The 12,358-nt window shown below is 44.1% G+C and overlaps 1 protein-coding gene across 1 annotated transcript in view; it reads right to left on the bottom strand.

Moving 5' to 3' along the window:
* REV3L (REV3 like, DNA directed polymerase zeta catalytic subunit) overlaps positions 1-11,636 on the bottom strand; it is a 128,505-nt gene extending 116,869 nt beyond the window's left edge. Inside the window, exon 1 of the mRNA XM_050895192.1 lies at positions 11,498-11,636. Coding sequence (XP_050751149.1) covers positions 11,498-11,636 — 139 coding nt within the window. The remainder of the gene's footprint in view (positions 1-11,497) is intronic.
* Positions 11,637-12,358: the final 722 nt, after the last annotated feature.

Here is a 12,358-nt window from a genome sequence, read left to right as displayed (position 1 = left end):
TTAAATCTGCCACATATGCACCTACATTATGCAGGCCCACCTATCTTTCTCTGCCAGCAAAAGATGTATTTTCTTGTGCATGCATCACTGCAGAGTCAGGCTTGAAGTCCGGCTGGTTTTAGTTTATTTCTACTGAAACACTGGGAAGATGAACACCAGATATTTAGAATTCGATTTATTTACTTTTTCACATCCCTTAACCTAAAAATAATAATACAAATTTTCATGAAAGCAGGCAACACAAAACGTGCTCACAAACTGCACAGTGCTCATGAGAATATTGTAGTTCTCTGCTATGTTCTACACCTCTTGGACAGTTCTCAGTCGGGGGGGACTTTGTTTGCCTTCTCTCTTCTCCCACTGCACAGAGCAATAAACCTCACATAACACCTCATCTACTTCCAGCCACGAGTCTGGAGATAAGAAATTCCAGGGGATGAATCAGCCCCATGAGCCGAAGCAAGTGAAACCAAAAGGGAGCAGCCTTAGATAACTGGTCCCTGTTGTTGCAACTCCAGCGTCAATATTTTCCGCAGTCCTGGCTCTCAGCACTCTCCTTCCTCCAACCCCCCCTCCCCAGCTCACCTCACATGCTCCACATACTCCTTTCCGTTCCCAGCCTTCCTTTCAACACATCCACCCCTCCTCCTGTTTTTCCATTCAGGCAATCCCTCCTACAAAATTCCACTTCAAAATAATGACTAACAATATTGCCACGCCATCTGTTTTCATAACATATCACTCTTTCTACACCTTTTAACGCTCCGTTTATACAGAACATAATTTTTTTGGAGTGAGGACTATCCACCATTGTCTGCACACCACCTAAAACAACTGGTTTCTGTTCTTAAGTCTTTCATCTTTAATATAGCAGTGGTTAAAAATGACTATTTATTTCCTTGATTAGGTTTCCAACTGCTGGCATAAGAACACAAGCTCACCAAAACCTGACATGCTGGCACAATCTGTAAATGCTTAGCAGAACTTTATTCTGTTCTTGCCATCTATCCTACGGTGGGGGGTTTTGTTGGTGGGTTTTTTGATTTTTTTTTTTTTTAATGCATCAGACTCAAAATAGCAATCTAGACTGTAAAGATACTAAATTCTTCTCTGCATAGGAATTGCAGGTTTACAAATGTACTGTGAGTGCACAAATTCCTTAAGAACCATACATAAAAAACATAACAATGACCTGAATTACCATGGCAAGTTAAATTACTTATGCACAACATATGCCACTTCTCTAAAGCAAGGAAAACATGGGACAATTTAAAACTGTATTTCTGATACAGAACACCTTTTTAGTCAAATGATGACTTATATTCAGTCATTTTACATCATTCCTATGTTTTCTGTTCGGGTAAAACATACCATCAAAACCCAGAAAATACAGACCCAGGATTTATTACTTTTACATAGTCATACCATACCCGAGATATCTACATAGAAATTTTATAAACGCTACAAAACAAACCTTGCTGTAATCAGAAATGAAATGAAGTGTGTATACTTTCACCTCAGAGGATGGCATGTTAAAAAAAGGGAGAGGTAACAACAAAACACAGACTGGAGAGCTCTAAAACAGATTTGACTGCTATGCAGCAGGGAGAGAAATGAAACTTAAGTGAGGAGAAGCAGCCTTGCAATAATGGAACATGGAGACCAGTCATTTGTGGTGTACTCTAGAGGTCAATACCGAGGCCGATATTGTTTAACATCTTCATTAATGACCTGGACATTGAACAGGTGTACCCTCAGCAAGTTTGCAGATGATAAAATTTGGAGGAGTGCCTTATACACCAGAGGGTTGTGCTGACATTCAGCAGGACCTTGACAGGTTGGAGAAATGGGCAGAAAGGAATCTCAGGAAGCCCTACAAGGGGAAAGGCAAAGTCCTCACCTGTGGAGGAATAACTCCATACATCACTATAGGCTGGAGGCAGACTGTCTGGAAAGCAGCTTTGCAGAAAAGGACCCAGGGGTCCTGGATGAACACGAACCAGCAATGTGCCTCAGCTGCAAAGAAGGCCAACAGCGTCCTGACCTGCATTAGGAAGAACACCACCAGCAGGTCGAGGGGCATGACCCCTCCCCTCTACTCAGCACTGGTGAGACATATCTGGAGTGCTGGGTCCAGGTCTGGGTTCCCCAGTACAAGACAGACATGGACATACTGGAACCAGGCCATGAAGACGATTAAGGGCTTGGAGCATCGGACATATAAGGGAAGGCTGCGTGAGCCAGGATTTCGTAGCCTCAAGAAGAGAGGGATTGGGCGTGCGGGGGAAGGATCTTATCAATGTGTAAAATACTTGATAGAAAGCAGTAAAAAAGAGCGGGTCTGACTCTCCTCAGTGGTGCCCAGTGAATGGACAAGAGGCAATGGGCACAAATTGAAACACAAGAAGCTTAAAAAAAAAGTTTTGGGTGGGTTTGGGGCGGGGTTTTTGTTTGTTTGTTTGTTTTCTGTTGTTTGTTTGTTTTACTGTGAGGGTGATCAAACACTGGAACTTACCCAGACAGGTTGTGGCGTTTCCATCCTTGGAGCTGGTCTAGGTGACCTCGCTTTGAGCGGGGCACTTGGACTAACTAGACGATCTCTACAGGTCCCTTCCAACCTCAACATTAATCTGAGGGTAAAAAAACACTTCTATTGTAGGAAATAGACAAACAGATAATACTCACAGCAGAACTGGGTTGTTTTTACTGCTAGTATTTAGGTCTAACAGTAAAGATGGTTAACCCTCAGTTCTACAAAGCTAATTCAAACAGCTCAAAAATTAAAATATTTGACACCAAGTATTTATAAAAAGAGATTAATTTTACCTCAACATAAGAAACTGCCTGTAATCTTTTCTAATTTCCTACAGACAGTAAAATAGGTTTCACTGCTTACAAATGTGAATGCCACAAAACCATTTGCTTAATGGTCAACGGATAAAAACATACAAGAACATGAAAGGAAGATTCACCTGCAATGGAAGTCTTTTGTAACATTTTAGCTAGGTTAAATAGGTAACTTTTTAAAAGGAAATATAAAAGCTGCTATATTGAGAACTCCAGAAAATAACCTCCTCATCTGGATAATAAATATAATAGGGGTGGCAGCAATAAAAATTTGTTCATTACTGATCTGAAGGCAGTACCTGCAGAAGTGAGAGCTGAATCAGTTTCCAATTCCCACTGCTTAATAAGATCTGTGCTATACAGAAACCCACCTAGGTAGTTTCAAACACAAAATGAAAGACTCATTATACATCTCATTATACAAAACTCAGAAAACTTGTATTGTAAACCTCCCCTGAGGAGTAATGCCAAGTATTATGGATTAGGTGCAACATTCCACAGCCCTTTCAATATTCGCACTGAGTACCGCATGTTGATATTGCACCTAAAATAGGACAGCCTTGCTGTAGTAAACACTGGTTTAGTCAGCAAACAGTACAGAGGCACAATTTGAATGTAAATAAGCAGCGGCTGCTCCTTTCTCTGTAATTCTTAGGAAAAGAACCTGCCACTGAGGGACAAACCCAACCTAGCAATGGTCTCTGTAGTGAATATTCTTTCTTTTCTTCTTCTTTGCAAATCTAAATCAGTTTTCACTAACATCGCCAAAAACCTTCCAGTAACTTTTACAGCTGTAGGGTAATGAACTTAAAGACAGCTACTTGGCAACCCTTCCACACCATTTGGATGCAACTGTGTTTACCTGGACACATGAACAGGCTGTACAGAGCACCTGGATACTCACTCCTGACGAGAGTAATCTCAGTAATCACAGAATGGTTGACGTTGGAAGGGACCTCTGGAGGTCACCTGGTCCGAACCCCCTGCTCAAGCAGGGCCACCTAGAGCCAGTTCCCCAGGACCACATCCAGACGGCTTTTGAATATCTCCAAGGACGATGACTCCACAACCTGAGAAGGCATGCACACGTACACCAAGGTCACATAACATGAACTCATAAACACGCAGTCAGCATGACAGACTGCATATATATGAGTGGGGGAAGAAGTTATCTGAAATGGCCGTCTGGATGCTGATCACAGAAAGGCTGGAGCATACAGACATGGTTCCCTAACAAGCCATACGGCCCACCCCAACCAGCAAGTGTGAAGTTTTATTGAAATGCCCTGCCAAAAACCCACAAACTTCTACACACCTTATAACTTCTCTGTAATAAAAAGCAGCTCTTGAAAGAAAAGAACCTTAACAAACATGCATGAATGAAGCCTATGCAAACACTGGCATCTCAGACAGTCCCTATATCTAGCACAAACTTTTCTGGTATTTGTTTAGATTCTTGTATATTTTGGGCTCTATCCTCAGTCTTAAAGTAACTGTATCACAGGCAGAAAAATACTGCCTGTTTGCAAGCTCAGATACTTGATTATTCCACTGCATTCCTCAAAATTATTGGTTCCATCAGAATACATATAAGTATCATGAATAACAGTGCAATTACAGCCTAACTATACAGATTGCATGGCAGATCTTTGCAACCAGTCCCTGGACCTTGCTAATCAAGCCTAGGCCTTAATGTTACAATTGTTACCACAACTATAGCTTTGGTCAACGTATAAAAGAACATTATTTCATTGTTTACATTAATTTGTTATTGGGCAAGGTAGTAGCACAGAAATAACACTGCTTGTAGACAGTAGCTTCTTCATTGTACTATCAGTTCTGCTATTGATTTGATGTGGGATCCTAAGCAAATCCATTGTTTTCTTTACACACGTATACCTTGCTATCTGTCAAGAATATGTTCCTGAAATGTGAGATAGCAATTCAATAGATAGTGAAACAATTTTTCCCCATGGAATAAATGTAATATAAAGGAGACATACAGGAACTTAAAAAAAACGCACACAATTGTAACACACAGGGACAGTACATATGACATGGTGGACAGAGAGGAAGAAGCAAGTTCATCAGTTGTCAACTCAACATCCAATGATGACAGATGAGGAGGATGAGATGTTGGCTTTTCAGAAGCTGGCTACGCAATAGCTGGAGAGACAGAATGCTTAATTACAAAAAAAAGTTGAATGCTAATTGTCCTGAGACTTTGATCAGCAGATCTCCCTTAACATGAGACTGAATCTCCTGTAACACTGTCCAATCATTCTGAAAGATTTCAGCTGCTTCATCTGTGAGACTGAACATCCACTGTAAGTCTTTTAGTGTGAGTGTTCATGCTGTCTCTTTCCAAATGGTTACATTTTCATTGTCATCATCATGCTTCTCAGAGGCCCACTGCACACGGAGGTCAATCAAGTCAATCAAGGGTAAAGAACAAGAACAGGGTAATGACAACAGTTAGCAGAACAGGGTATTAAATGATCAATACTGGAACTCTGAAATGAGACACTGAGAAGAAACGGATAGCGTGGTGTTACCACACCTGTTTCCTTCTTCCAGAAATTTATCTTGTCTACTCAGACTGCAAAAATTACTAAGCAGGAGCTGTTTCTCACTGAGTGTTTACACATCATCCAATCCTGCCAACCTCAGTTGTGATATGCATGTGCTACTCTGGTAAAAATAAGAGAGAACTATTTTCAGGCCAGTGTGTTATTTTGAGGAGGTTCATTTTACACACTGAAAAAGAAAGCAGCCAAAAAGCACTCTTAAGAAATATGTAACAGAACTGGAAGTTGTAGCTGAGATAGATAAGCTGTTAGTCTACTTCCAGGGGCACTGATCATAAAAATCAGTCCCAAGTTATCTATTAGACCCAATACAGATGCAGCTGCTCTGTGAAACACTTTGAAGTCTGCAGCTGATGGAGTTCTAAGCACGTATCGTCAGTTACACAGGTATTTTTTTGACTGAATTACAAAAGCACAAATATATTCAGTGACTTGACCAAGAGGTACTCTACAGTAGCAAACAGTATATTGGTTATGAAACCAGTATCTGGATTCTAGTTAGAACATCAATTTTGTAACAGTATTTTAAGGTTTATTTAAGAAACAGAATTAAAGCAAGCCATATATACATGGGTACTAAATTTGCCACTTAACGAGTTTCCTGCCAGTGGAGCAGAATCTCACAGTTTATTCAGGCAGCCTCTCATTGCTCAAACAACTCAGTAGGCAATCTATACAAAGTATGTAACAAATGCCTCAAAAAAAGGAGAAGGTTCTTTGGGGGGAAAAAAAAAACCAACAACAAAAAACCCACAAAAACCCCACAACACACTAGAAAACACATCCTTTTAAGAACCAGGTAAATTGCAAGGTAATGACCTCCAATCACACCACTGACAAAACTCAAACATTGAAAACAATCTCAGAATAAATACATTATCTCAAATTTCTCATTCCTACTCCAGTCCTGTTCACATCTCACAGAAGCTATAAACCTCTGGAGAAAAGAGAAACAAGTGGACATGAGACTATTTTTCAAATAGCTCTTCAGAAGTATGAGAAGCCTGCCAGTGTAAGATGCAGAAATGGTACGCTGGAAGTGGAGCTACACTGTACAATGCTGAAAATCTTCTGGGCCATGCTGCAGTCCACAGAATAAACCCCTATCAAGAGTTGTACACTGGTATATTTTGGGAGAGGGTATGAAAAGGTAAGGCAGAGGCATAAGCCTCACCACAACGGCTGTATCCTATTTCGCATCTTCATACCCTCACCATGAAGCCACAGAAGGGACTGGAAGACTGTTAACAAGAAGTGCCGACTTCCGAGAAATGCAATACGGGAAGTAGCGGCAACTGGAACGATGCTCGGCTGTGAACATTGGGATAATGAACCGAGAAGGCTACGGGGAATGACCATTGTGGGACACAGTGTCTGAAATGGCAGCAAAAATGAGGGGAGAAAAAAAGTTAATCGCGAGCTGAGTGTAGAAAGCAGCAAGTTCCTGCAATAAGCTCATTCCTTCTCAAGTGAGCAGCAACAGAGGAGAGAAAGACACTGGGATGGGATCAGATATACAGCCTAGCCAGGTCAGTGAAGAGGGAAAGGGGAGGGAAGAAGAGAAGAAAGAAGATAAGCAGGCCCCCTCACTGAGTCATACCAGAGCTACTGCTGCTGGAAGGGAGCCAGATTTCAGCTGGAGCATTTGCCTCTGCTTGTTCCCCTCTCAGAAAACCAAGGAGAAGTGAAGCCACCAAACTTGGACATCTACCTGAAACACATTCAGATTTTGCAGACTGTAAACCCGTACTCTAAATTACACCTAGCCTCAGGAAAACTCGTAATCAAAAGCATGCAAGAGTAGCTTAAAAACATCTTCTTTGGCTGAGTTTTTGTGCTGCCCTGAAGTAAGATTCATTCTTGGATCAGTGATTTCATAATGTAAAATACAAAACCCTTCAAAAAGAGACAAATACATAAAGTGGCAGTTGAGGATCGCAGAGTTATATTATTCCTCAAATTACACATTGCTTTTTCTTAGGTAAATTCCTAATCTGCCTTCTCCAAAGGCCCTCCTGTCAATTTAACACACATTTCTCAGCCTAACACTGAAAAGCCTTCAAAAGCAATTTTAAAATGTGTACCTATTTCTGTAAAATTTATCACGTATATCAGCCTCAAATCATGCCCAAATCAGAATTCTGATTTTTTAAAATATTTCGACTATCCATTTTACAATACTCATTATCATACACCAACAGGTATCTTGTATGCGGTTTACGACTGGTGTCCTCAGCTACTTGCACTCAGTCTTGTTAAGTGAAGTGATCATTTAGCAACCTCAGCTCGTTTGTTAATGTCTCTCCTAACATGACATATAGTCTCATTCTGATTTCTTTATGGATGGCTTTACAGTTTGGTTCTGTCTTCCTGCAGTTGAATAAGCACCTGACAGAAGCACCCAACTGAGCATTCACATACTTATTTTGGAGTGGTCAGTGAAATCTTGAGGGAAGACTCCAAGAGCTTGAAATGGCCAAAAGCTAGTAGGAAATAAATCAAAACTTTGATACCTCCATACACCACAACTTAGCAACAAGAATTACAATTCAAGAATTACCAATTAAACAAAAGACCGTACGTAAACAGAAAATTCAGTTTTCATTATGATTTCATTCTAATAAACAGGCCTTGCAATTTCTCAAAGGTTTTCTTCTTTTTTTATAAAAAGCATTTACAAAAATTGCTAGCTAGCAGAAAACAAATACTAAGATAATGAAATTTTGTTTCATAGTTGAGCATTACATAGTGAATTAAAACCTATTGTTTTTAAATATAAGCAGCAATATTACGAGACTCCTTTAGAGATACAAAGACTACTATATCAAATAATATCTACGATCTTATACAACAAAGCACGAATTTAATACTGCTTTCATTGTATTACCACCATGGCAGTGTTGTAGCATTTCTGAAATTATACTTTTGTCCAAGTCACTATGTCAACAGACATGCCAGTCTGCACCAAACGGCTAAAATGGAATGAAATGGCTCAACCAGCTAAGATGCATTCAAACATAAATTCTAGTAGTGTTTCACTTCACCTTTTGCTGTTGTAGTCAGAATTTTACTCTTTCATGGAACAACAGAAAATAGTAGGCGGATCTTTGGGCTTAAACAAAATTTTGTTTCCTTGCCTTTCAAGCTCTTATTATGCAAAGATGTAAGACATCAAGAGATGACTCGCATAGTCTGCCAAATACAATGAGATTTCTTCTTCAAAAGACCTAAAGAAGTTATCCGATGTTATTGCCAATACAGTCCATTCCAGGAGTTCATCCTTCTATTATTTTTAATTAAAAGTCTGGTTTATACCTCCGCCAACCACCACACCACAAACCACTTCAATTTTATAGATTGTACCAGCAAACCTTTACAAATCAATTGTTGAGTACAGGATTATATAAAAGCCCTCAAAGATAAGAACACTGGCAATCCCTGTCATTCATATACCTCACTGAGCACAATACCTCCAGAAGAAGAGGAAGAAAGAGTAGATAGGTGCCTTCAGAACCAACATCCATAGCTGATACTAGACACAAGATACAGTGCTGCTAGACGTTTGACTTTCTGAACATCTGCATAAGCCACTTCCACATACCAATCAATCCCCCTTCACTCAGCAGGTGGAATTTGGAGTCTGTTCTGAACCTGACTCCCAATTAGCTGCACAGCATGGATGCACAGCTTTAAACATACTAAGATTCGTGCAGAGCTAATCGTGCTGGAGGTGAAGCAGCCTATACAGACATAGTGGTTTGCTGTCATGTAGGCAGCATGGCAACTGAGCACCTTTCCTGCAGGCAAGACACACACGTTAAACCCCAATGAGAACAGGTTATTCTTATCCAGACTAACTCAAGTGAAGACAAGCATCACACTGCCTGTAAGCCAAACAATAAGTACAGTCCATTATCTTATACAGTATAATAGAAGTTGGTTTTACTATTTCTTTTTCTTCAAAGAAAATGTCAATGTAGATGTAAGTGATTATACTTAATTTCATTTCATATTTCAACTCTCAAGTAAATAACTGGATAGCCCTCTCTCTGAAGTCACATACATTACTTCTGACAATGACTGCTTAGGTCCAACACCGCTGAAAAGAGACAGAATTACATTTGTCTCCTTTCTTTAAAAAGGAAAAAAATAATGCAGAGATGTAATAAGAAGTTCTTGAAGCTTATTAGCAAACATTACTAAAGATATAGAAAGGAAAAAAAGCCATTAAAAAGTTTAACAAGGAAATAAATAGAAGATAGTCAAGTCACGCTTCCTTTGCAGACTATAGTGAAGTGTCTTCTCTAACAAAGACGAATTAGAAACACTTCTATTATGCAAACTAATATTAAAGTTTATGGTTTGGGAAGCTAGGGATTTCCTACTGTGTTCCTAATAGCTGGACAACTAAACTACTTCACTGTTTACTTTATGATGCCACATTCATGATATGGCATAGCCTAAACATTTTCTTAAAAGAAAATAAGCCTTAATGAGTTAACCACACACACGCACAGAAAGCCTGCTACCTGCCAGACAACCTCGGGCTCTACATTTTTTAATAATGAAATAGTTACTCATGCCATTACATAAATATTATTACATAATATCTCCTTTGTATGCCAAATTAGAACTACAATAAAATAGGTCCCACTATTTCAATATTGTATCTATTAATCCCACTCATCCACTTAATAATTTGGAGCTGTAGATTCATCAGATCACAACAGCTTTAATATCTCACATTCCTCTGTGCCTAAACAGAGAACAGACAGATAATTCTAAATAAAAAAAAAAAAACCCACCACGAACAACAACAAAAAAAACCCAACAAAAAAATCTGCTCTACTATAATAACTGGGCGAATGGAAAAAACTGTGCTTTTTTTATTATGTGTTTTTTGTCTTGCCTAACATTTAGCATATATATCAATACCTCATTTTCAACATGTAAGTCAATAAAATATGCAGAAATACCTTAAATCCCAAGGTCAGCATTACACAACATAGGTATAAAGGGATCACAAGCAATGACGCTTAACATGTCTAACATCTCAAAGAACAGGGTTTTTTTCCCAACTTAATATTTAATGTATGGGTAAACAATAAATATTAAATTCATTTTCCTAAATATTAAACTTGTTAGGAATTCGTTCTGACGGTCAGAAACATACTTGAGATGTGGTAAGACTATAACCATGAGTCCACAGAGAAGAGGCAATGAAGTGGGATGTGACATTAGGAAGTCTCAGGGGGCAACATGTGGCCAGCGGTTAGGACGTTCCCTTCTGCAGTGCAGCACCAATGCCTATCGTTTTACGTGATTTGTACCACGCTAGCGTTAAGATCATCAACATAAAACCCCCACTTTGCAAGTACTGCAGAAGTCTCGTTTGTGACTACGTTCAAAGGTTTCCCCTTCTACGCTCACCCTTTCGCTACTCGCCCCGCAGAAACACACCTCCTGCTGTGCCGCCTTCACCCCCGTGCCCACACGCCGTTATCCTGCCCTTTATGGGGGCCGGGGGCGCGGGGCCGGCGGCTGCCCCCAGTGTTTGCACAGCTGCCGCCGCTCGCTCGGGGCAGCCCCCACGCCGGCCGCGCCGCGCACAAAGCCCCGGCGGCCGCCGGCTCTCCGCCCCGGCGCGCACCTGCGGCCCGGCCCCGCGGCCCCCACCGCCACCGGCCGGGGGGGGGGGCGGGCGGGCGGGGTGCGCTGCGCGACACGACACCTCCGCCCGCGGCGGCAGTGGCTGCCGGGCTCCCCCGCGGGTACACCCGGGGCAGGTACCCTCCTCGCCGGCCGCCGCCGCCGCCCCACGGCGCCGGGGTCCGGCTGGGCCCGGCGCGCTCCCTCGCAGCCGCCGCTGGCAGGTGAGACGCGCCGCAGCGGCGGGGGGGGGGGCGCGACCCAGCCACAAAGAGCAGGAGCTGCCGCTGCCTCCGCCGCGGGGGGGGAGGACCGGCGGCGGGCCCGGCGCCAGCAGGACCCGCGCCGCAGCGGGGCCGTCCCCGCCCGGCCGTCGGCGGCGGGGGGCGGCGGCGGCGACGGGGGTCCCTTACCTGCAGGGGTGGCGCCGAAGACTCTCACGACGGGCACCCGCCTGGTCGGGGCCTCTCGGAAGTGGGACTGGCAGGGGTCCAGGCCGGGCAGCGGGCTGCCCATGTAGTAGTCGGCAGTCACGATCCGCACTGAGAACATGTTGTTCGCCGCCGCCGCCGCCGAGGCACGCACCGAGGGAGCGAGCGAGCGAGCGCGGAGCCCGCACGGCTCCCCCCGCCGCAGCGAGCGAGCGAGCGCAGCCCCCCGCCTGCCTCTCCTCGCTCGCTCGCTCGCCCGCGCACGCCCCGCCGGCGCGCGCACAGCCTCACACACAGGCGCGCGCCCTCGCACGCGCCTTCTTCTGTCTGTCGCTGCTCGCTCGCGCTCTCTCTGTCTCTCCCCCCCCGCCCCGCGCCGCCGCCCCCTCTTGCTGTTGCCGCTGCGCCTCTGGGCGCGTGCGCGGCGGCGCGCGGTCGGCCGGGGCGCCCCGCGGGCTCTAGAGCCCGACCGGCCGCGAGCGCCTCGCGGGCAGCGCGGACCCGTCCCCCCGCAGCACCACGGACACCTCGGCGGCGGCGGCGGCTCCCCGGCTCCGGGCTGCAGCTGTTGTTGCCATGATGATGATGTCACGGACGCAACCATTGGGGGAACGGGGAGGTGGACGGGCCGTGTGTTGGGGGGGGGGGCAACGAGCGGGGGAGGTGTCACTCCCCAACACACACACCCCCGCCCCCCCTCCGTCTTTCGGGTGGGCTCGGCAGACGGGGCGCGAGTGTGCGTGGGAGTGGGGGAAATCTTTCCAATGCTTACCCTCCTCACCCCGGTGGCGGGGGGGGAGGGGGGGGGTGTCCTCGGTGATTCGGCGATCGGCCGCGCGGGCT

This window comes from Gymnogyps californianus, chromosome 3 (assembly GCF_018139145.2).
Source record: "Gymnogyps californianus isolate 813 chromosome 3, ASM1813914v2, whole genome shotgun sequence".
NCBI classification, from domain to species: Eukaryota; Metazoa; Chordata; class Aves; order Accipitriformes; family Cathartidae; genus Gymnogyps; species Gymnogyps californianus.
The sequence above is the reverse complement of the archived record's forward strand: the minus strand, read 5'-3'. Positions and strand labels throughout refer to the sequence as shown.